Here is a 25,020-nt window from a genome sequence, read left to right on the forward strand (position 1 = left end):
GGACCAGACATGAAAGGAATCATGATAGGTGGATACAAAATTGTGTTACACGATATTGCTACGATAAATCGGCCTGTTAGCCTTGGTGAACGGTAACAAAGTGTTTTGTGTGTGTGTGTGTGTGTGTGTAGCGCGGAGTAACCGCCTGACCGAGTGAGCCAGAATAGACCAGTAGCAGTTTTTCGGTCACCCAAAACGTCGTGAAGCAAAAGCTGCCGCTTGCCACCGAACTACCATGCTCTACTCGTTCTGTTTCGCTGCCTGTCCGCTACAAAAGTCGTCACGAGCCAATTATAAAGTCTAATATGATCTTTAATGTTACCTACCAAGAATATCCCTGCAGCTGCTTCTGTTGCTCTGTGGAAACTTCGGGATTCTAAGTGAACTGAAGTGGAGTGCTCTGTTTGATTGTCCATTAATAACGTGGCCGATTTTTCCCATGGATGCATGATTCTTCTGTGTCTATTCGTCTACCTATCTCCGCATCGGATCGCTGTGTAACTAAGCGTGTTCCACTTTTGAGATACATTGTTAATTATAATTTTTCTAGGCTTACCGCCGACGGAGCGCATTTACTATTGTTATTAACAAATTATTATTAATTCGGAAACGATACATTTACGATACTCGAAGGACACTATCAAATCGATTTGATCTAATTCCCGTTTTAATTTAGCAAAGCGTTCTTTTTTTAGATTTTTGCACGTCAGCACGGATCGAAATAGGTTTTTTCAACCTAAAAATGCGATGTATAACCAACAATGTTTTAATTTTGAAAAAAACTATTGTTTTTAGGGTACCATTAGAGGTTGAAACTGTGAATTTGGGAATGTGAAGGATGTCATGCAAAGAGCTTTATCAACATGCTCTTGCGGTGCACGAAAGGAAGGAAGTTAGAGTGCACGTAATCTGCCCTCGTTCATTCGACGAGTAAACACGCAACTTTTTTTTTCAGGCGATGTGGTTAAAAAATAAAGCCTTCCAGAGTGCGAACCTTAAAACCTTGATCATTCATTTACTACACATGCGCGAACTAGTGCTCCTAAGGATATAAACAGATAGTAGCCATGGCTTATTATCACGATAAAAATTCCCCTACTAAAGTTGTAAGAAGCTAAAACAGAGATTTAGTTAAAGTTAGAAGCTTCAAATCAATGCCGGAGTAACGACACGAAGGTAATAAGGAACAGGTTTGCTGTAACAAATCAATTGTAACAGCTAAAGTTCCTCCTGCTCAATAGTTCTCGTGCAAAACGTGATTGAAAAAATGCCATTAGTAAACATGCATGATACATATGTCTTACATGTGTTTATACTGCCTTTACCTGAATATAGCGAACTTAGCACTAATAATGAAGAAAACGTCGAATACGCATTACAAAAATTTGTGTACAACGCGGTAATAGTAACTAACATAGCTTTTAGTTAGAAAAGGGTGAAGGGTAAGACTTCTCAAAGCAAGATCTTATTCAATAAATATGGACGAAATGTGCGTTTTTTTCTTATTGTCTCTTGACATAAATCGTCACGCAATGTGGATTTTTATAATCAGATGAACTTAATATATGTTATATAAAATGTAATAAGAAGTCTCTTGTTGTCAGTAAAAGTAGATATATATATATATGTATACCTGAACGATCCGACGTCTAACGTAGTGGGCGTCATCCTTCCCTAAGGCAGTTTTCTATTAGAGCGATTCTGACGAGAAAATGCGTATGCACAGATCCGAACAGACGACGTACGACAAAACGGCTTGGGACAGTAACAAATTCGTGACACGGTGATATACATTTGCTTGTGCTGGTGGGCTCCTTGGTGAGCAAAAATAACGACGAGGAAAGCTGTTTGGGAAAAGAATTATGCGGGCAGATAGTCAATCTAACTGGAAAAGTTTGGACAGGGGAAAATATGAAATTAGTGGGCACGGCAGTTGACTAAAGTTTCACAGCAATACCTGGATGGGGTGTTTGGCGTTGATAAACGAGATTTGCATTAGAAGAAAGAGACTGATGCTTCCTTGTTGGATTTCTGCAGGGCAACAAACCGAACCGAAGGTTGCTGTTGACATGTGCTGGATTACATACTTAGATAATAAGAAAACTCAAATAAATAATAAAAGTTTAATTGTTTATTTCATATAAGTTTGTTTTTATTTGGCGTTTAAAAGTAAATTGTTTGTCTGTCAAATCGCACTTTCCACTCGATTCGTTTTTGAAGTAGATTATTATACGAAACGTCCTATATATTTATGCTTAATTAATGCTTAGATTATGGCCGCGTGCTCGGGTCGCCATTCGGCGCTAGGCGACCTTGTTTATAAAACAAATCCATCGGGTATTGTTAATATTAGAGCAGAACATTTATAGAAAAAAAAAATACTAGGAGAATAAGATACAGTGCGATCGAAGGCATTCATTTAATAAACCTAAATATACAATCCCAACAAATGACGGCGGTGGCTTTTCATAGTCAACCGTAGGCCGGCCTAGCCTAAAACATGCTGTCCGCCTCGTCCTGATAGTCGTAATCGTCATGATTTACTTTCGTTTTATACCTAATATTTGGGATTTTCTCGCTACCTTCACTAGTCGGCCATACAATAGATAACTTCGGATCCTTGTTACTCCTTAAAGACGCGTCGGAGATAAAGATGTCATAGCAGCGCCTTGTGGTACCTGTTAAAGTGTCTTCGAAAACCTGCGACAGTCCTGGTATCAACTTGTCACCAACTGACTGACATACCTGACGTTGGGGAATTATACAGGACAAAGCGTTAATACTGGCAAACAATTAGATTCGCGCATGAAAACAAAACCACTGGCGAGGTCCGTATTTATACATCAATCGTTTAGGCTAATTTGTCACGACGTAAATAGAGTAAACGATTCTAACAAGAAAAATATTCAGCGTGAATTAAAGCACAGTGTTATAATCCTATGAGTACCAACCTGGTGTATAATGTTTGCAAGCTCTCGCCGCTTCACGAAATACTTAAAGTTATCTTTGTTGCCTTTACGTTTGTTGAAAATGGTTAGTGTTATCTTCACGGTAATTGGTCGTGTTAGTACTACTTCGTCCTGGCTATAGATTGTACTAGTTTCAAACCACAAACTGCCCGGAAGGATGATACCGTCAATCTGACAGCCCTCCAGCGTGCATGAAGCTTGGCTGAAACAAAATTCAAAATTGACATTGCTGAAAAATTGAATTACTAATGAACTCTGCTACTCGATTTTCCAGTAAGCGGTACGGAAACATTAAAGGCCCCTGTTACGGAATTGTAAGTGTTATCACATTCATTCAAATGTGGTACTTACGTTATTTTCCTATTACTTGGATTCAGAAATTGTCCCAACCCAACGAGCGCTACAGTTGCCTTGAAATGCTTATCATAGCATTTGCAAATTCGAGCGATTTCTTGAAAAGCTCTTGATGTGATCTCACACTTATTTATCTCAAATACCCAGGGATCAAGGTTGTGATCTTTGAGAAAGCTTGGTAGGTAATCTGCGACGTATGCATTTAATTTTCTGAGTATTTGTGTATTATGCGAGTTTAAAATATGTATCCATGGTGATTTCCTACGACGTTTGCTTGCCCTCGGATCGAAATCGCCATCGACATCGTCGAAATGATCATCGTAAGCATCATCATCATCATGGCCTCGATAAAGACCATAATTTACGAAATTCTTCCTATGTCCAGGGGTCTCAAAACTATCCATTAACCCTTGACCGTCATCGTCCTCTTCGGACGATTTTTTGTGTCCAACTTCAGAAAATTCTTTGTCGTTATAATATTCCTTAGCGTTATCCCGGTCGCCGTCATCTCTCATGGAGGAATCTTTCATAGTCACTATTATGGGCCTGTAACCCCTGCTCTTGTTTTCAGGCCAATCGAACTTAGTTGGTGAGAACGAAGACCTTTCTCGAAGTGCGAAGTATTGTGTCGCATTATTACTACTGCCCCCAGTCTCATCCGTTTCATGTCGTTCATTTTCTAAACCTTCGCTTTTAGAAACCAATAATCTGCCTTCGTTCTTATTGCCTTCCTTTTTATCGTTATGATTTTCCTCAAAAAAATCTATTTTCCAAGACTTCGACTTATTTTTTTCTAAAAATGCTCCAGCGTTATCGTCGCCATCAGCTTTATCTCGTTTGTTATCATTGTTACCTTCGTCGTCGTCGTCACCGTTTCTCTCCTTCCCAGATTGTTCAACAGGTTTTCGCCCACTGGATGAATGTTCTTTCAACGAGAAAGTTACGCTAGCGCCACTGATTTCATTGAATTTCTTCGAGTCTTTGCTCCCGTTGCCTGTCTCCTCGGGGTACGATTTGCTTTCTTGTCCTTTCTTATCATCGCCGTTCGCTTTTTTAGACACTGAGATTGCTAGTTCCGTTTCATGATTAGCATTTTTTCTGCTAAAAACAAGCAGCTGTTCGTGCCCTCCGTTGGTCTGAAGTTCTATAGAAAAACCATTATTTTTTTTAATACACTCTTGTTTATTATTGTTTATTTGAGAAGGGTTACCCTTTAACGGGAACATTGATGCTACTGGCGAAGAGTCGTCTGACCTCCGATCTTTTGGACCCTTATCAGTGTTAGAGGAGTTACCTTGTGACACATTCGTAGTTGTATCTCCCGTGGAAATGTTTATTAGTGTATGATCTTCGTCTTTCGAACTCGACAATTCATCAGAATCGCTACTATATTCCTTTACTTCACCACTATGATAATCTTGGTCGTCGCCTTCATCGCTGTTGTCTTTAGTAACAGTTTCTCGCTTTCCTTTTTTGTGATCATTGTCATCGTTTTCTTGACGTTTGTCCTGTTTTCCTTCCGCTTGATCAGACACCTCCTTTTTCGATGATGATTCTCGCTTCGAGAGTCTCGTCGCGTGGTGGTTAGTCCTTACATGGGCCTGACTATCACTGTTGCTCTTAACCAAATCATCCTCAGCATTGTCAGAGAGCTTATCTTTCAATGTATCCCATTTTAGAAGCTTTTCTAAAGGTTTCTTGGTTTGGTTGCTGTTCAGCAGTAATGAGCTATCTTTCGAGCCCACAACCGTGTGTTCTTTGTCTACAGAGCTTTTACCATTTTTGTCACTGTCATCTTTTTGGCCTTCTGGTGGCACTTCACGAGGAAGCTTTTTCCTCAATAATTTCCTTGATGGCCTGGCAAAGTCGTGAGGGTGGCTGGCGTGCTTGTCATGCGCATCATTTTGCTTGAGCCTTATAACTGTAAACGGGTTCCTATCATTGTTATTCTTCTCACATATGCCCTCAGAAGAACGTTCGTCCCAGCCACTATCTTTTTTACCATGATCTTCGTTTGAGCAACGGCGCTTTGCCACACACGTATTAATAAATAGCAGACCGATGCAAAAGATAGCCAACACTGCATTGATGTGTTCCATAGTTAATCTAATTAGGCAGTTATTTTGAATAACTGCTTAGCATCGATAACAAACTGGCCAAACTGTGTATTTAAACGATACTCCGCTGGTGGTTTCCGTTGCATGAATAAAATGGCGGGGTCAACTTCTATCAGCATTGTTTTATGTAAGCTCATGTAAACTGTAAGACGATTTACCCGCGCTATCTGAATGGCTGTAGTGGCATTATTAGAGCGCCATTGTAACGCTGCCTATGAAGCTTTATCGTTATTCGAGATCAAATAGCTGGCGGAGATATATCGCGTTAATGTCGAGAACGTGAGCTTCAATTGGGACTTACTCTATCATTTTGCTGCCCGGAACAACATAATGACTGTGGTGATAAATAAATAAGCAAAGGCAAAACGCAGAGATATAGTATTCAAGTATTCAGCTAAAAGGCTCAATTACCTCTTTTGCTATAATAAAACAATATGTGAAAATACAGAAATGGCCACGATTTATCTAACATGCACGTGTTATAATACGGAATGGCTGTATGCACATGCTGTTAGGCTGTGCTCTCCAACCTATACTTGCAATGATGCTTACCATTTTTTTTTTGCTAAAAACGTATTTTTTATGAGCTATTTATATAGTAGACGTGTCAATAGAAAATAACGAGACTTTCAGATGCATTAAACCCGTTGAACTCTAAATATATGAACATAGGTAGAATAGGGGGCTTCTTGCTAAAAGCCAACGACCAAAAACTTGGATGGTACTAAGAAGTCACTAGGGCTTGTAAGTTTTGTCGTTTGCCTGTTGGACCACCAGTTCTTTTACTGTTCCTGTTTAATTTTCTAGTTTCTCTTTAACTGAAAATTCGAGTTTTGAATTGTATGGATGCAGCCTTATCGATTTCGAACACCGGTAACGGAATCGAAATCGGAGACGGTAGTTTTTCGTTACCGCGATCATTGGTTTGTTCTAATGGAATTTAGAGTATAACTATTTTTTTCAACAACATGGCAATAAACATGCAGTTTGTAGGACGTATGACATTAGCACGATATATCAGATCATTTATAACAAACCGAACGCGAGGCCCGAATTTCACTCGGAAGAGAATTCTATAGATATGAGCCCTAGAAGCGGAAGATCTGCTGACCTTTATCGTGAAAAGACGTTGCGCCAGTATTCCGTACATATGTCGAGATGATTATAGCCAATTCATTTAGAACTAACTTAAAGGAGTTATTAAACTGCCTATTTCAGATCATCCGCGTAATGGGTAAATTAGCATTGTAACCAGTTCATAAAGGAAATACACAAAAGGTGCTTCGCGATGCTAGTCGTAAGTTCGTGACCGTAGACGTACATAGTTATACGCACATATATTAATTCATGTTTTCAGGATTTTACCTTGAGGACCGTCTCTCCGTAAACGGAGTTTTGGAAATCTCTAACTAGCCGCTTGCTAAAACTGAGACTCGAGATTTCCCTTTTTAATTTCTATTTTTTTAAGTTTTTATATAATTTTAATAATAATAATAATATACTTTTTTCAATCGAAGGTAAAAACTTTAGCTGAAGTCTCTTAAATACATAAATGTTATATTCAAATACTTCTTCTTGGACAAGTTATTTACTTTGCGTGCGAGATGATATTCCATAGTAGTTATCATTTATGTACAACGCGTTTTGTGTCCTTACAAAAACTAAGACAGAAATAACTGTATAATAAATAATAACAATTAAGAACACAACGTAAATGCTTGTTACATGCGGACAGTTGTTACAGTGTCAGGGTTGAAACATCAGAGGTACAAAATGCCTAACCCTATGGGGTCCCGACCGACGCTCGAAGTCTTTGGAGATTTTTTGGATGAAAATACTTCATAAAAACTTGTGTCAAAATTTGAATATACTTGAAATCTGAATATTGCATTGGATACCTTTCTTTTTTTTTCAATACACAGAACTTCGTGCTTACAGGCAGGAGATGAAAAAATCGGAAGGAATCTTACCTCGAAAAAGCCGCTATGCGTACTCAGTTAGTTTTTGGAGTTGGGTAAGCTTCCGAATATTTTGCATATGAAATTCAAAGTCAATGTTGCGTAATGTTGAACCTGTCATTTCTTATCTAAGTATTTCGTATGAGGTTAACTTGTATATAGTCTACAAGCTTAGGGTAGGTCGAGCAGTCGACACTTGTGCATAGAGACAGCGAAGCTAGAAGATCATGTCCCCGCGATGCGTAAACGAAATGAAATACAAACACAGCTAGATTGTTTGTTCAGTAGCTTTTTATCGTTACCGTTGAATGACAGCTTCGGCAGAATCACATAATTCGTTGACTTTTAGGCCAATATTACCAAGTTTGCTCAAGGAAAATTATGTTCTGTCAGAAGTTTTCACAGAGACGCCATAACAGACGATAGAGAACATGCAAACGCTTAATAATATATCTGATTGTTACTCTTACTCACGTGAAGCGAACGTGTGGCAAATACGAGGTTACGTGTTATGAAGATGTCCTGGCTCAAACTTTATATAACTTAAGCATTACGTCATGTCCCTAATATAACATATGGTTCTCCGGAATATCGATAGTAAATTACTCATACTATATGCTATGTGCTATATACCATACCGTTTGCTATATTTAGCCAGATCCAATGTAAATGTATCTAGTCAGTTCCACACGACCATTCTGGCAACAACCTTTGTCGGATCAGGGCTCATCAGAGCAATGTGTAGCATTAGGCTGAAAGAAAAGTTCTCACGCTTAAAAAACGTTAATGTTTCAATTACCTTAACTTGTTGTTTATTTCCGAAAGCCCCTTATTAGTGTTTTGCAACGGTATAACGGCATTTGGAGTGAAATTTCGACTCGAAAAAACCGTCCAAAGGTTGATGTTATAGCGAGAAAGAAAGGACAATATCGACGCTTTCTGCAGTTTATATCTCATCGAGGCCAAAACGCTGCCCACACAGTCCGGGACGCTTATCTCACTTACGGTTATTGTACCAGCGCCAAAGAAACCGCTCAAGAATGATTTCGCTCAAGAAGGAAAACGATGTTCGGGGTTTAGAGGATGCCCCGCTCTGGCAATCTGATGGCCATAATCTGAAGGCACCTTTGATAGCGGACGGCGAACGAATAACTCGACAATTGACCAAAAAGCGGATGTTAGCAGCAATACGACGATCGTGAAGTTCCTTGGGTCTAATAGAAACTTGGAACTTGAGCACCTAATGAACAAAATATTATGGCTTAATATTGCAAATAGGTATCTGGCCCGGTGCTTTGCGTCACGTGGCCACAATGATCGATTTTTGCAGGGAATTGACGTCACTGATGACAAGAGCTGTCCGTACGTCAACATGAAACAGAGAGAGAAATAGGTCTCTCCAGAAGAGAGTCGGAGTTATCTAGAAAAGTTTATCCTTTGCGTTTGGCGGAACTGTGGAGATACACTGATACACTGGGAACGGTCTCCTGCGAACGAATGAGCACGGTCCTTTGACCCGGCTGCGTCGAGTCGATTAAGCTATTCAAGGAAAAAGGCCCGACAGGTCATTTTGCCTCCTAAAAAACCGAGTTCGCATACGGCAGACATGGTCCAGATCGCGCTCCTGAACTGCGAACTAGCAGTTGTTTTACATACTTCATACGCTCTGGATATTGCGCCGATTCTTAGTTTTGTTGTGATTGGGCGATAATCCTCATGGCCTCACTCAAAGCGTAGTTAGAAAACTTTTTCAAAGCGGGACCCGCGGTATTCTAACGGGGCGGCATATATTAATCACTCTGTGGAAGGATGGGCGAAAGTCGTAAACAATGACGGAGCATACATAGCCTAATGATTTACTGTCACAGTAATAAAAAGTTATGCTTCCCATTCATTGAAAAACGCGGGGACTTTTTTCCAACTTTTCTAATCTAATGGTTAAAGTTTAGACCTTTAGTAGATTTTACTATTAAGCAATAACATGTTTTGATTCGATAAATTTGTTTATTTAGGTGTACCTTCGCCATGAGAAAATTAATTGATGTTTATAGTTTTAAATAGTAGCATATATGCGCAACTTAATAAGTCCTGCAAATTCTATATGAGAAAATGCATTCACATGAACGGACACTGTTTCTTCGATTATCCAAGATGAAGCCAATTGATTTACGATAACACATGGTACCAATCATAGAACGAGTACCCAAATATTATTAAGCTCTATTAGCTTGTACGCTTGATTCTCAGAAAGGGCTGGACACCCTCTTTGCCAATATCAGTTGGTTCATACAATTTTTTCATAATTAAAGATAAAGGTCATAAATGACCTAAACAATAAATCGGTTCAACATGATTCGCCAACATATGTGACATTCTATTTATTCTATAGGAGCTACAGAAGCCAACGGATTCGATTTACTTCTTCGTAGACTTTGAAATTCCGCATGCGCACCAATATGCGTTGTATTTTACCCAAATTGAACTTCCTGTTTCGCTGTATTTACCTTCCCGTCTGATACGCTGCTGCTTGGCGGCCATAATTGTATGGAACACACTCGATCGTATACGATGCTACGAGTGTACACGATACAGTGACATCCCACGCAACGTAGCAGCCATACCGCGGCTATAGAGTTTTGTTACTAATTATAATCACACGATTAGAGTTGTTAATATTCTCTAAGTTTAGCAACAATTGCTACGACCGAATTATTCGATGTTTATTGTGCGGTCTTTCGGGGAAGTTCGTGTTAACTCTCCGCACAGTCACCATTGACCAGCGTGCACTTCCTTAACGTAAATTTCCTTTACGTTATATACTAATAAAATATTACGTTAGAACCGGCTTCCGGACAGTCAGTAAAGCCGTTGTAAGCGAACGTCGTGCTGACAGGTTTCAATTCCTACAAAAAATTTTCTCAGCTAATGGCAGGATAGACCAATAACAATAATAACCAGTATAACAATAACCAGTGACGAGCCATTGAGCAACTTCTAGGTAAAAGTCTACATAAGCTCTCGGTTTGAGCATTTTGCGGTCGTCAATGTAGAGTTAAATAGCTTTTTTATGATCTCGTCCGGGCTTGATAAAGAGAAGCTGCAAAAAATCCAGGATTCTATGCGTATTATATGCCTAGCTGTGTTCATAGAAACACTAAAGGCACTCGAAAAGTCCCATAAAAGAAAAAAGTTTCTATATTCAATAATTTTGAAAGTCCGTAGTATAATAACAATCGATTGCGAACCGTTTGCAACTTGTTTGTGCTGTCCTATCGTGACCTATGTCTATTGCCGGCGCCGCTCATTCGGCTGCTCTCGTTTCTTCGCACCATACGGAACATACGTATTCTTTTGTTCGACAACACAGACCAAAGACATTGTCCACTGTTAGTGTATCGCTAACCGCTCGGCGCTTAACTGAGGCTATTTCTAGACTCCACTGCCTGTACTCAACAGACGCACGTCAGCGTCAAGCGGCTCTGTCGAGTTTTTCTGCGTTTTTATTCTTGTACCACCTTCTATTTGCGGCTGTCCATAAAATATCGTTTCTTTCACTGTTTCTATAATAGGTCTACGTGGTCTTGTAAAAGGAGGTGGCCTTTCTGGCGCAAACAAGCGGAAGGAAGTAGTTTGCTATATAAAATCGGTCGGGTGCAAAGGCCGATACGACTAAAAAGGCGGAGGGGTTGTTATGGTGAGAGCGCGCCGTTTCGTCCTGTGCTGCCAGCTAACAGCTCTTGGCGGTTCTCTTTTAGCTGGCAGTAATGGTGACGGCGGTAGTTGCGAGGACTGCCTGCGGCGGCAGCAGCAGCGCCTTATCCCTTTAGCCATTATGTCCTTAGGAGTGTGCCAGCCGACAGGGTAGCAGCGCTGTTAGAGGCAGGCAGACGGGCAAGCTTACTTAGTCTCTTTCCCCGGATCGAAGGCAGCAGGACCTTTCCCACCATTTACGTCTACGTTTCACGTTGTCTCGTCTAACTAATGGCTGCCGCGAATGCCACTGCAGCATTGTCGGCATTGGAGCGGCGATCGAAGGAGCGCACCAGTCGACGGCATCGATTGCCGTTGATTGCTTATGCTGTTATACTACAGATCGACATCGAATTGTTGTCATCGTGAGACAAGAGAACCTCGTCTTGCCGCAAGCCCGTGAAGCGGAACTTGTTTGAGCTCTGGGTGCCTGTGTGACGTTTGCTGTTGATGTCTGTCCCTTCGTCCCCTCCGTTCCTTAAAGTCAGTCAGGCGGTGTCGCGGTTGTTGGTAACCAGCAAATAACGAAGAAGTCAAGCTACCTAGTCATAATTCTACATAAATCTGTAGCCCAGTTAGTAGTCGAAGCGTACTCGAACTCGAAACTCGTATGAAAATTTAGCACTCGATGAATAAACAGCAAAAGTTAATGCGGCCTTTGTCCACCGACGATAATTTCCAAACGTTGTCAACTACCACCTGACCAATGAAAGAATCTGAACAGCCCTAAAAAGTGTGACATAGGTGTGACAAAATAAAAACCTTATTTCAGCTTATAATCAATCAATAAAACCGACGGTTTTCACTGCTTAAGCGTAAAAGTGTCAGGTTTGAAAGATCAGGGTAAACCTAATAGAATATTCAACAAAAGACCAGTATTAAACATTACCCTAATATTAAGCTTCGTTTGTATTATTGAATTGCTGAAATCCAAAAGATACCTTACGTTCACCTGTCTCCGCTGCGCAACTTGCACGCATGTCAAGTCAGCCTATATCTCGACAGCTGAAGATCATCAGCAGCGTCGCAGAACACGAAGTCGCCATATACCAAAATCCATTTACAGATATTAGATGCTGTGTGCGTACATTCACTACCGGTGGCGCCAAAGACAACTTGTTTCTCACAAATTATCACCAGTAAGTTCAGAGACTGGACTAAAGGGAAACAGCAAGCGAAATAAGTGACTGAAGAAGCTGGAGCTTTGGAAGGCCACCCATCAAGGATTTAGCCGTGCATTTCGTTATCCTAGCGCCGTACCCGCTTTGCTTCGTCGAAAGTTTACATTCAACAACAATCTTATTGCACGGTAGGTGAGTTATATAGTCGTCGTATATTCACTAAGTAGCGTCTGTGTGATTGGCAACACGCGATTATATAGTCTGCTGGGAAGTTTGTGTAGCTGTCTTGATAATTCATAGTTGGATTCTCGTGGTGGCAGTAGTTCATATGTGAAGGGCAAAAGTAATTCTGGCGCAACCAAGGCATAATGCCTAGTTTATGTGGGCTAAGTGTAGAGTTCGCCCCGCCGGTGGGGTTAGATTAACAGAAAATACAAAAACTACTGACACAGCAAACTGGTGTAAGTATAACAAGTAGCTGGCCAACGCTAATGCGAATCCGACCTTCTAGCCCGAGATGTTTCAAAGAGAAAACTCGGCCGGTTATTAATTCCAAGGACAGATGATTACGTGCTGTGGCAACGTTACTCCGCAACCGGGGCAACGCAATGGGTAATGCAATGCAACTTAACAATCAGCTTTTGCACTAACTGAATTTAAAATAATGTTACGATTGCTACTGTCCAGCTTCTTTTTTTGCCATTTCTATTGCTACGTAATATTTAAAGCACTGTGCAATTCATTACTGCAAGCACTAGAGTTATTCATAGACATTATTAAGTATCAACTGCTGCATTCCATACTGTCATTGTCATTATAGTGTCTATGTAAGGTCAATAATAGGGCAAGCTAGTTGATCGGTGGGCTGCCGGTCACTGTGAAACCGCTCCTGGTGATGTGGCGCTACGTTGAACTGTCAATCTGGCCTCAAACCGACGTCCGACCGTTTATGGCCATCGGCCTACCAGGCGAAGTCCCGGCAAAAGTAGGAAAAATGGTAGCAACACTGAGGAATCTGGTACTTTAGCAGCAGCCGTTTCACATAATTCAGTCATGCTACATCACACAGTTCCGTTAAGCTGTAATACCCGCTTCAAGGGATACAATTCATCTAGTTCAAGTAAACCCCTTATGCCTAATTCTCAGGATGGCCCCAGTCGAGCTTTGTGGCCATTCAGCTTGTATCGTATTATTATTAAATAAGGGCATATGTGAGCGCTAAGTCTGGCCCACAAACCCGTCCGACCGTTCTGACCCCGTGTTTGTGCCTCATTTGCGTTACTTACCGCAACGCTATCAGCAGAACAAGGTGGCTGCGTTGCAGCTAATAAATGTCCGCTACAATCTGGCCTGACCATATTGATGATACTATAGCTAGCTCGTTTGGCATGCTGTCCGTTCAGATAAAGAGCAACTTACTATGAGCGGGCCAGCTGCTTTGTCCTGAGCCGCCTGCACCTTCGCGCGCATTTGCGTAACACAGATGCTACAGTGTATATGCACTGGTTTAATATTATAGTAAATTCATCTGCTGCGATCGTGAGTTGGGCACGCATCAGCTATGTGGGGGCGATCTATGCAGCGGTTCAGCGTTGTGACACAACCCCCACATATAGTTCAGACAAGATTCCGGACACGCCCAAGTTGACGCTCCCAGTTCGCTGACTCCGATGGCTCGAGGTGGCCACTATCAGACGTAACGAGAAGCTTGTGCTCACAATCACTGAGTGTCCGCTGTACAAAGTGGTGCAATGGCGGAAAAAAGCCAGGCCAGGTTTCATAGAGCCTAAGTGTACGACGTTGATGACATGTGCTGTAAGTTTTGGGCAGTGGTGTGAATTTAATTGTCTGGAATTTGATTACGTATAATAAGCACGTGGTGCTTCGCCTAAATAGTCGCTTAGCTCAGCATTGGATTACAAAGCTGTGAAAAGTCGTCGGCGACTTGCAAAAACAGCAGGAAAAAACTAAATGATCAGAAAGGCTTCTAGGTGTATGGAAAATGTGCTAGCGTTTTTGAATATTGCTCGTAGAGCAATCCCTAAAACATTGTGTAATGTTACGAAGTGAGTCGTACTCGTAGTAAATGCGGCTTTATAAGAGTCGTTAAAGGGCTCAGAGTTGTAAACAGAGGAAGGTGACGGGTAATCACAAATAAGCACGTTACTGAAGCTAGGGCCTGTTTAAACTTTATTGACGATGAATGAAGGTAAGACTTCGTCGCTGATTGCAAGCAAGATGCCCCGGCCCTTGACAGCCCAGTCTAACAACGAGCTGCAGATGCGACTTCGGGCCCAAAGCCAACTACTTCACGTAAAAGATGTGCTCGAGAAAATCCGTTTACTCTGCCTACAACGGGGTGCTAGTGGCATCCTCGGGCTAAGACGGTAAGTGGAAATTGGACATACATACGTATACATGACCATATGTATGCACAGTAGCAATCAAAAGCAGTATAATCCGTATCTTTTTCTCGGCCTAATTTGCAAATGATAGAAAAAATAACTAGTATTTTGGTTCCCATATATCCATCAGCGATAATTCGAAGAGCTAAAACGCAAGAGTCTTTTAGTAATCCTATTAATTAAAACCTTTTTTCCTACTTCGTCTAATGCATGTCAACTTGACGGTAATTCACTGCGTTTAGATTTTACTTATTATTCAAGTACATGATCTAATAGGTATAACAGGCCTTAGATATTCCGTGTACAATTTAATTTTCAATAAATTTTTGTCAGGCCACGCGATTGCCAGGCTACAAAAATTTTTTGTGGAAAACAGCTCTTCACAGATAATTATGCCGTCAATTCGGGGTCGTACTCCGTATATGACTTAAATGTCAGCGCGAGAAAAACAATCTTCATCTTGAAAAGGAAAAGCGGTCAAATTCGATTCGAGGTGAAATCTTGAAGACAGAGTTTTGAAGCTCCTTACTGCATAAAATCTTGTACTGTACATTTAAATTTAGCGCCGACTAGTAGGCTCTGTTGTACGAAGTTTGGTATTGGAGCTGCTCCTTGCGGATGTTTATAGCGAGCAACCTCATTACCTGGGCCTTATCGATTTTTTCTTCCTAGCCTAGTTAAGGTGTACCCTGTATTCCTGTTTTGATATCGTAACTATAACAGGCCCCTTTCTGATTTGTATGCGGGAGCTAAACGTCTTTTGTTCAACTGTTGTGACGCTCGATCCTTTCTAACTAGGTTGGATAGTGCTAAACAATTTTTGATTTATAGTGACAATAACATTGTTTCCTATGCTGCACATGAGGCGTTGGGCTTTGGATCGGCCGATGCGACGAGGCTTGTTACTACCAAGGAAGTCATGGTAAAGCCAACGATAAAATCAGTAGAATAACATGACAAAAAAGACGTACGCGGACAGCGGTAGATGCAGGACCGCATGAAGCCATTCGCAGAAGTAGAACAGATGACAATCGTATATGCCTACAAATGATAATTACATACATAAGATGTGAGCGATAGTTTCTGAAACTGATTCGTGCGAATTGCCTGAATCCTCATATTTTCTTCTGATCGCTACTATCTCAAATCGGCAGTGAGAAGTGTAATGTATCAACTCATAGACTATCAAGTAACTTGAACAGCGAGCTAGGCGAAGGAACAGCAACAAAAAAGGGCACTATCGACAGAGTGAGCGCACGTAGCAAACCTGTAGTCTAGCTACGGCCTTGTTAGTACCTGTAGACCCCAACGGGCGTGCGCATATACCTGAGTTGAGCGGCCGTCCATTCCAGTGTAACTATTAGAAGTAACTGATTGACTGATGCGAGCATATAGGCCACTGTGTGATGGTGCTCCGCTGCGGAATCATCAAAAAAAAAAAAAAATTCGCCTATCTAGCTCGGTCGTTTGGTTAGGTATCTTGCCTGATTGTGGGCTCTGCCCATATAGATAGCCGTCGTGAGTATTCTACAGTAATTGAAACATAGATATAAATCAAATTAAATTCGTATAGAGTAAGTCTTTTTGCTTTGAATAAGCATGTGTTCGTAATGTTTAAGCAATTTGGAATTCGACCAAAACGCTAACCGTCTCTACGAGTTAACATTCGACAATAATGAGTAAAAGTGATGCTGATCATTATTGGAACGAGAAAGGTCAAGTAAAGCTCTTTGAAAGTATACCTTGTTACCCAAATAGTACTGGGAAGTGTTGAATAATGCCCATGAAGCTTACTAATCCTATTCAACTCTGGCTGTAAACGACAATGGAACGATAAATGTCGAACGAAAACAGTCTACTTTCCAGAGCAAAAGCGACGAGCCGATATTATTGTCTTTAATTGAAACTTTAACGATAAACGAATTTACAGCATTATGGAACATTACGAAGAAAACGAATTAAAATGGGTTGTCAGGAGTTTTTAGGCGACGATGGCGGTATACACTAAGTCTATCAAAGAATTGGCCACCGCGATCCAAGTTATCTTTGGCTGTCACGGTAGGCTTCAGGGCGTTTAGCGACGATGCTGTTTGGAAATGATAATCTTCACATATGCACGGCTGTCCGTAATTGCGCTCGCCTCTGTGCCTTTTCTTCATGCCTCTCCTCTTCCTCTATCTGTCTGCGTGTTCCCTTAACAGAATGTTCCTGCGAATGGATGATAACAACTCGGGCGATTTGTCTCGAGACGAGTTCGCCAAAGGACTTGATGACAGCGGACTTCGTGAGCAGCTCTCGGATGACGAAGCTCGTGAACTGTTTGATATCTTCGATTCAGATCACTCCGGAACTCTTAGCTTCGACGAATTTCTCAAACGCATACGAGTAAGTTGGGCCGATGATATTTTCGATTTTTGCCGTACGATATAAACCTAGGCAATTCTATCGCATAAGTCATTCCATCGTCGTCTAATTTGTTAATTATTACATAAATATATATATACATAAATTGATTTACGAATGCATGCACTAAATGGGCGAACCGGTCAGCGTGTGGCGCGCAAGTTTGAACGTGAGCAAAGCTGATGAATTGAAAGCAGCCGTGGTAATATATATTATATGACTTATCCAACGGTGACGCGTAAACCTTGTTCTTGCGGCTTTTAAAACTTTTACTTGCTCCTGTTGTGGTTCTCCATACCACAATATGCCGCATTACGCAGCGTACAATATATTCATTTCAATATGGAAATGAGATACCACTGTATTTGTGACGTTTTTCTGAATTACTTGTTGTTTCTTTCGTGCTTTCGGGACTCTATTCCACATATTTGCGTGTTTACGCTGCCTGTTGTTACTTACCCACTCGTGCTTGTGCTAGAACATAGAGACCTCCGGTGAAGCAAAGCTCTGATGGTTTAAGAAACAAAAGCTATATGCTGTGAAACTGTAATACATTGAGCTATGTATGATATATCTGCGTAGCCATTGAATTCGTAAGCTATATCGCCTGAAGACGCACAATTTTGATTTGACAAATCTTAAATAGGCTCGAGTATCCGACAACAATGAGGGGCTGCTATATACGCATATTATGTGTAATGTATTCACATAAGCTTATTTGACGTAAACAACATCAGCATCATGCCTTTACAAATACTCAGCCACGCCTACGTTCCACGCGCGGTAGCCATCGGTGGTGAATGATATTCAAATTATCATTTATAACGGATTTTTCTATGTCTGTCATAAAGGATGCGCTATTCCCAACTAGAAAATGATGACTGATACAATAATAGAGGCCACTGGGCTTCACACAGAAGACTGCCCCCTATAGTACAAGGCTTCTCAACTATGATACTAGCACTCGACTTGAGTATAGGCCATCCAGCCATTGGAGAGGCTTTAAAAGCACGCAGCCTGTAGACAATGTGGTTTGTGTAGTCCTAATCGTGTAAGTCCATTTGCTATTGCTGTCCTTTCTTCTGAATTGTTCAAAATTTTTATTAGTTACTTCGTGCGAGCTACTCAAAAGGGGCTAGCTTTGTTTAATAATTGTTCCTGCTGAAGATTTTGTTTACAGCTTCCACATACGTAAATATACAGCTAAAGTCGTAAAGTCCGTACGTCCAGTATCAATCGTTTGTTACGTTGGGTCTATTGAGAGAATTGATTGGTCTGACTATGACGTCGACTCACGACAGGACGTATTCAAAGGTCGAGAATACGCGTACTTCTGCTAATCTACATTTGTTAGTGGCCTGCTTTTGGACTACAGTACATACAACTATTATTAGAAGAAAGCAGGCATACTTCTGATTTACAACTGACGCATCGACAGGTTTCGCAGCTACACATTAACAATAATGCCGGGAACGTAAACCCTTCAAATGGTCTCATAACGAGGTTTATTTTCTACTCGACTTGAGATAGGTGCAACTTTTTTTTGTCAAAAATACGTTAATTGCCAAAACTTAAGACTGTCGGTAACAATAATAACTGCAATGCCATTCGTATGCAAAGTCTTAGCATAATAAATACCCTTAAACTTAAACATGGACAAGATCTAAAAAATTATTAGTGTGCTTGCTAATGTAACCTTTATCTCCATTAGTTCAGTTATTTGAGTGTTTTTATAAGAACATATTTGACTATAATTATGTGTTTTAAATTAGCATGTTCTGTTAACGGATATAAAATTCTACAGGAACTTTCTACAGACCTTTATTGTGTACCATTGCGGCACCCACAAACTGCTTATTCTTATCCGAGGTTTCGTTTCTTATGAGCCTACGTTGTTATTAGATAGGGTATATAGAACCTATGGGCTCACAGGACCTTGATCATACCCTTTTGTTACTCTGCTATCATAGTGCTACACTGTAGAGGCTATTTAGAGGCCACTGTCGAGCGTGGAGAAAAGCGGCCCTCGTTTGGCGACATTGACAAGAGATCTAAATGGAACCAGCTCACTTTTCTGTCCGTTCGGATCCTCCCCGCGGATCTATACACGCGCTACGAACTCCAACGGCTAAAAGTTAACCTGCCACAAGTAAAAATAACAATGATAACAAAACTATGATCATTCATGCAAGTTTGTTCATATTATTTGATGGGTGTAAACAGTGGGCTAAAGAACGACAAAAAATAGACCAATCGACTTTACTGGGTAAACATAATGACGAAGTACGCTTTGATCCGACTTCTCAGCTTCATCTATGAAGCCTAGATATTATCTTCTGAGAATGTTAAATATACATTTGTTTTGCCTGCGGGCACAGTGACCAATATAGTGATAAATTATAAGTATATGCATAGCTTCTACATATATGAAATTTATGTACGGTTTTTATATAGGGTTTTCGGAAAAGTACTCTTCGTTCCTAACCCAAAATTAAACTGAATATTTTTTTTGTATATCAAGACAGTATTACTCAATCGATCACCTTTTGCCATTTTCCTCGATATACCATAATCTTATTATCGTAAATTTTTATGGTTCCTTAGCGAGACACTGTGATAAGTGACGTTTGCATGTTTCTGTTAAAACTAAATTAAGACCATTAAGGGAGTTCTGCACAATCTGAACGAGATGATCGTCAGACACTGTAAAGACCAGATTATACAGCGGATGCATTCAAATTTCTCAACCCACGTAGATGTAGGTGGCGTGACATTATCACGGTGGAACACAACGTCCCTCTGTTCACCGATTCCGGCCGATTTTTTTCAATGGCTTTTTGTTAGTTTTTGCAGTAGAGGTCCAAATCCAGGAGGCAGCAATTTATAGTACACGATGCCTTTCTATATCCACCGAGCACATAGCGTCAACTACAGTGGCGTCAGTCTGGGCCTTGCCGTAGATTGTGAAGCGCACTTTTTTGCGTATAACTGTTTTGTATGGTTGACTCTTTATCACCCATCAATAACCGCTTCAAAAATGGCCCGATTTCATTGAGCATCTTTAGTGTTTCGCAAATAGAAATACGATCAAGGGAATTCGCTTATGTTATCAGTGGTATTGAATCTTTTTCTAAAGCCAGTTTTCTTTAAATGGTTTGAGTCTGTTTAATTTTTTGTCAGTGTCATGGCCGAACATTCGCCATCATTTCATCGACTTTTCCCGTCGGAATTAATCGACCACTACGAGGAGCATTTCCGGCATTAAAATTCCCAGAACAAAAACCACAGAACTAGCATTGGATTATTCATTTGGGTATCATGGGCCCGTAACGTATTTTCAGTATAAGCAGCACAAATTTTTCCATGGACTTCGGCAGAATGTGTTGCCTTCACCGTAATAACGTTTGTGCATTATCATTCATCTTTAAAGCGCTTCAGCTTAATCTTTAGGTAAGCTTTCTTTAAAGGCATTTCAGCACGTCAACTACTTTTTCAACGGTTTTGTGTATATATATGTAACAACTGCTGCTTACTGATACGTAAAGAATTCAAGACTATCTGCTTCTTAACAACAGCCGTAATGAAATACAATTGTAAGTTCTTCCTATAAGCTATATAGGAAATTTTGCATGAAACAAATATTAATTGGAACATCTGTCTTATCTAGAAACTGCGAATTATAAGTTACCTTCTCCTCAGGCCACTTACTGAAACTATTTTAGAGGGTTTAGGGTGCAGAAATTGTTCTGTGGGAACAGTAGCCTGCTGTACTGTTCTATTATTGATATAGTGGTTCTCATGGGCTCGTTGATAGTATACCACGTCAGTTTCTAAGTAATGCTTTCCGGCAACTCCAGGGAACTTTGTTACTTGCTGGACGTGCCTGTTCAATAAGTGTTTTCAGGTAAACGGTGCGAACGTCAAATCATTGTTGATGAGTGACCAATATTCACTCCACCCAAGAGATTTTATTTAACCTACAAATTATTGTCTCGAGCTATTATTGTAAATATCTGTACCGAAAAAGGTTGCCAACATTTGTATATATATTATATTGGACATGTGTGTGCGTTCAATAATACATCTAACCCGTACCCATATGAAAGACTTAGGGGAAATGGTTGTAGAAACTTCTACTGGTATCAGGTAAATTATTTCCATTTAGTCAGATCCTCTATATACTGAGTGGGTGTGGTTAAGGGGTCCGTGCAGTACGAACAACTAGAAAGGCAATGCTTCAGAAGCGACCTCCTCCTATCACTATTATTGTGGTCTTTGTCCTTGGCTCAGTGCCACGCCTAGGCTGTGAACGCAGCCTATTTATTACTTTCGCCGTTTTCAGCGCTTTAGGCTGAAAAGATCGTGAAAGGCCAGGAGCAAAAAGGATACAAAGTTTGACTATCGCTGAGCGTTCAACGGGTTGAGATTAAGTGTTTTTGTTATTTTTCATCAAAAAAGTACAGTAACAGCATTGACGCCGCCGGAAAAACGTCAAATAACGTTAACGAGAAGGGAACATTCATGTTTCTATACATTAAGATGTATCTCGATCGGACCGACTTCTGTAGAGCTCCCAATTTGAAAGGCTTTCGTTCAGAGCGATATGTCGAGCGGACATACATAATCAGCTTGAGTAGTAGTGGAGTAATAGCTATATGTATACAAAGCTGAGACGTAGATGACGGATAAATACGCGAATGGTAACAGTTTTATTGGAAAACCTTCTTGCCAAAGGTTTATTAGTCAATACTGAGTATCGAAGTGATTTCTGCACAGCTGAGACGCACTTCGTTTTTACTCCATTTAATGCGAAAATTTTTGTGAGAGGGGTTTTTTTTCACTCAGGCAATAATGCCTACGGGGCGGTAAGTGGGTGTGAGCAAAATTTGTACTAAATACATGTTTAATTTCAGCCCCCGCTAAATGCGACTCGAATCTCAGTTATTGAAAAGGCTTTCAAGAAGATGGATAAAACAGGCGACGGAGTCGTGACGTACGAAGATGTCAAAGGCACCTACAATGTCAAGGCTCATCCAGATTATCAGAACGGCACAAAGACAGAGAGAGAGATCCTTACGAAATTCTTGAACGTATTTGAGCAGGGCGGTATACAGGACGGAAAGGTATTGGACGAAACGGATTAATTTTTCTGTATCTATCACTCCATTCAGACAGACATATGTCTCTAGTATAAATTGTTTCATAAAAACGCTTTATATTCTCAGCCTATAGTCTAACGGTCTAAACATGTGTTCCGCTCCGCTCTATAAGATACAGCTAGCCTTATTATTCAAGTCACACATCTTAACCTATAAGGTTAGAACCTATAACGAAAATATGCTTTAGAGCTCACCGTGTTTTTGTGGGTTAAACTTTGACATAGAACAGTAACATACGAGTTCAGTGTACATTCAGCTCTTTCGTCTAATTAAAACTTCCATTGACCCCGTTGGACACCATTCCTTTGATATACTCAATCATTTTTGGCCAATATTTTCATTTGAATTTCTCAGACAACAAAAAAAAACAACAAAAAACAAGTTATTAAAAGTGCACGTACGTATATATCCTTAAGGTAGTGTTATTTAAAATAGTTGTTCCATTGACAAATGTGCACGTACATACGCGCAAAGCCTAAAGTATATCGCGACTTTGCCCTACCCATGAGTGTTAGGTGGGGCAAGTTCTCCCCAATGTCAGAACAGAATACAGGGGTGGTGGTACATTTTGTTGTACAGTAGGCGCAATTGTGAGAGCAGCCCCTCAATCTTTCACCGTTCGTTTCCTGTCCTTCAGGTGGACCATTTCACTGCTTCTCTTGATAATGAAAGAGCAATCTGTAAGCAGTAATTATGCCTTTTTATGGTCTTTAGCATTGGGTTGGGGTTTTTATTTGTCTATCCTTGGGATCAATTTTGGCCATTTCAATGGTCATTTTCGCCTGTGCATTTGCCATCGTTCGCTCGTTCAGTCTGTCGATACTTAATGGCATGAACACAGAAAATTCTACAGGATTTTAGAGTTATACGAAACATTTCAGTAACTGTTTTTCATTAACATAAATATGTACAGTAAATCCTTTATATATTACATTGGTGTATCTGTTTAGCTATTAGGCTGAAAAATGAGTCTGCTAGAAATGACCTAGTCGAGGATTGTTATGATTTGATTGAGCTATGACAGCTGCCGTGAGCTTTGAGCCTTAGAGAACCTTCCGTATCGATGTCCGGGGGTACATAGGTACTGCCAAAATGTGATTATTTGACAAGCGCCAGATTAATTGTGCTTTAATTCTGTGCATATACAGGTGACATGGGACGAATTCCTTGACTACTACTCTGGTGTGAGTGCCTCAATTGATGAAGACCTGTACTTTGATCTAATGATGCGGAACGCCTGGAAGCTCTAGAAAAAAAGCCATACAAATAAATATGATGAAGCAAAACGTATGTCTATATAAATCACTATCCGCTGCTCTTCTTCGCCTTTCGAATAACGAATCGACCTTTCTTTCTTCCATGGTCACAAATGGATAAGTATCTCAGGACCGGCAGGGTATTACTAAACCCTGTTATTTGAAGCTGTTTCTTATATATTGGTCCTTCATGCTTACTAAAGTGTGGACGTTTCACGTTTATATACGCTGATATTAAAGCGGAAAGTGCCGAGCTGCGTGTACTTGCAAGTCTATCGCTAATGTTCGATGCTGCGCATTCGTCTCAATGGCCAGGGTGATGATTTGTAATTTAATGTTCGATTTGGTACAACTTTTGAACTACAAATGAAAGGTTTTTAAAGGTTGAAGAAAAGATTCAAGTACGAATTTTCCAGTCCAGACATTCGGTCAAACAAATTCTAAGGCATCCTAATTTGATTCTTATACCAGAACGTTTTATGAGATAGTTTAATTGGAAATATGAAATTCTATTGATTCATTCGAGTAGAACTTTTAAGTTACAATTAGAATAACATGGAGTTGCTATTAAGTAAAAAAGAAGTAACAAAAGGAAACTAAATTCTAAGCAATTTATTTACCGAGTACTTATAAATTTTCTAAGTTAAATGTGCTGCTATCAGATATCCTAAAAGACTAAGTGAGAAAAAAAATTGCTTGGGGTGTGTTATTGATATTGAAAAGACTAACTAATTAGATATTTAGATTGGTCTGTTTTTTTTTTAAATGTTGCCAGCGCAGTACCATACTTTTTGTCAAGCATATCATCAAAAGTGAATTAATTTAACAAATATATGCAGTTAATTTGGCATTGACTCTCTGCATACGCTTATTTAGGATCTATGCGTTGTGGGTCCCAGCCATCGTAATTACTAGATCATTTCTAACCTTTCTCGCAATGTAGGTTTTCTCTTATGGTATCCTTGAGAGATAGCCACCTTAAAGCAAACACGTCTGCAACTGTAGAATCGGCGTAAGCTTATTATGTGGATCGTTCAAAGAAAACGAAGGGATCAAGATTATAAAAAGGATAACGAGAAGGAAAATAGCGATAATATGGGTCACAGCCATGGCTGTTGAGGTAAGACATTATCCTGTGAGAGTGACACCATAACTTCGGTTCCATTCTGTTAATCATAAAGCGCCGCTTCTTGCTCTGCTTCAAATAAAAGTATAACTTAGGTACTGCTTGTGATCACACTTCTGTGTGACAAAACATAATTTTGGCCAAAGATCTATTTTCTTTTTCTAAAGTCCTCTTTCCTATTAAAGTGACTATATGATACGAGAAATAAAGCACTGTCTATATACGCGACGCTAAACTGTTGTAGTCATTGGTTCCTTTAAGTGTCTACTGCAATCATTATGCTTTTCTAAGTATAAGTTCGTTTTGTTCATAACTATGAGGCGTAAAATTCAGCTGGCAAACCTGCCAAATATATTTGGGAATAACAAAAGCAATAGACCATATCTATAAACACACATACAT

General features: G+C 40.2%; 2 protein-coding genes across 6 annotated transcripts; one reads left to right on the plus strand and one right to left on the minus strand.

Moving 5' to 3' along the window:
- Window positions 1-2,109: 2,109 nt before the first annotated feature.
- Window positions 2,110-5,513, minus strand: LOC111268182 (uncharacterized). Its single transcript, XM_022846985.2, has 3 exons — window positions 3,321-5,513; window positions 2,952-3,171; window positions 2,110-2,745 (listed from the first exon to the last, which is right to left on the minus strand). Exons 1-3 carry the CDS (start codon window positions 5,420-5,422, stop codon window positions 2,494-2,496), a joined length of 2,574 nt encoding a protein of 857 aa, XP_022702720.1. The 5' UTR covers window positions 5,423-5,513; the 3' UTR covers window positions 2,110-2,493.
- Window positions 5,514-11,265: 5,752 nt separating this feature from the next.
- LOC111268183 (calcyphosin-like protein) lies at window positions 11,266-24,853 on the plus strand. 5 transcript variants are annotated; one of them, XM_022846986.2, is made up of 7 exons: window positions 11,266-11,722; window positions 12,086-12,457; window positions 12,781-12,881; window positions 14,479-14,656; window positions 16,876-17,059; window positions 21,991-22,200; window positions 23,385-24,853. In XM_022846986.2, the coding sequence occupies exons 3-7, from the start codon at window positions 12,878-12,880 to the stop codon at window positions 23,484-23,486; spliced, it is 678 nt and encodes a 225-aa protein (XP_022702721.1). In that variant the 5' UTR covers window positions 11,266-11,722; window positions 12,086-12,457; window positions 12,781-12,877; the 3' UTR covers window positions 23,487-24,853. The 5 variants fall into 5 exon arrangements, with proteins under 5 accessions (XP_022702721.1, XP_022702723.1, XP_022702724.1 ...); XM_022846988.2 differs by having other exon boundaries at window positions 11,266-11,658; XM_022846989.2 differs by having other exon boundaries at window positions 11,266-11,631.
- Window positions 24,854-25,020: the final 167 nt, after the last annotated feature.

Source organism: Varroa jacobsoni, unplaced genomic scaffold (genome assembly GCF_002532875.2).
Source record: "Varroa jacobsoni isolate VJ856 unplaced genomic scaffold, vjacob_1.0 scaffold_1263, whole genome shotgun sequence".
NCBI lineage: Eukaryota > Metazoa > Arthropoda > Arachnida > Mesostigmata > Varroidae > Varroa > Varroa jacobsoni.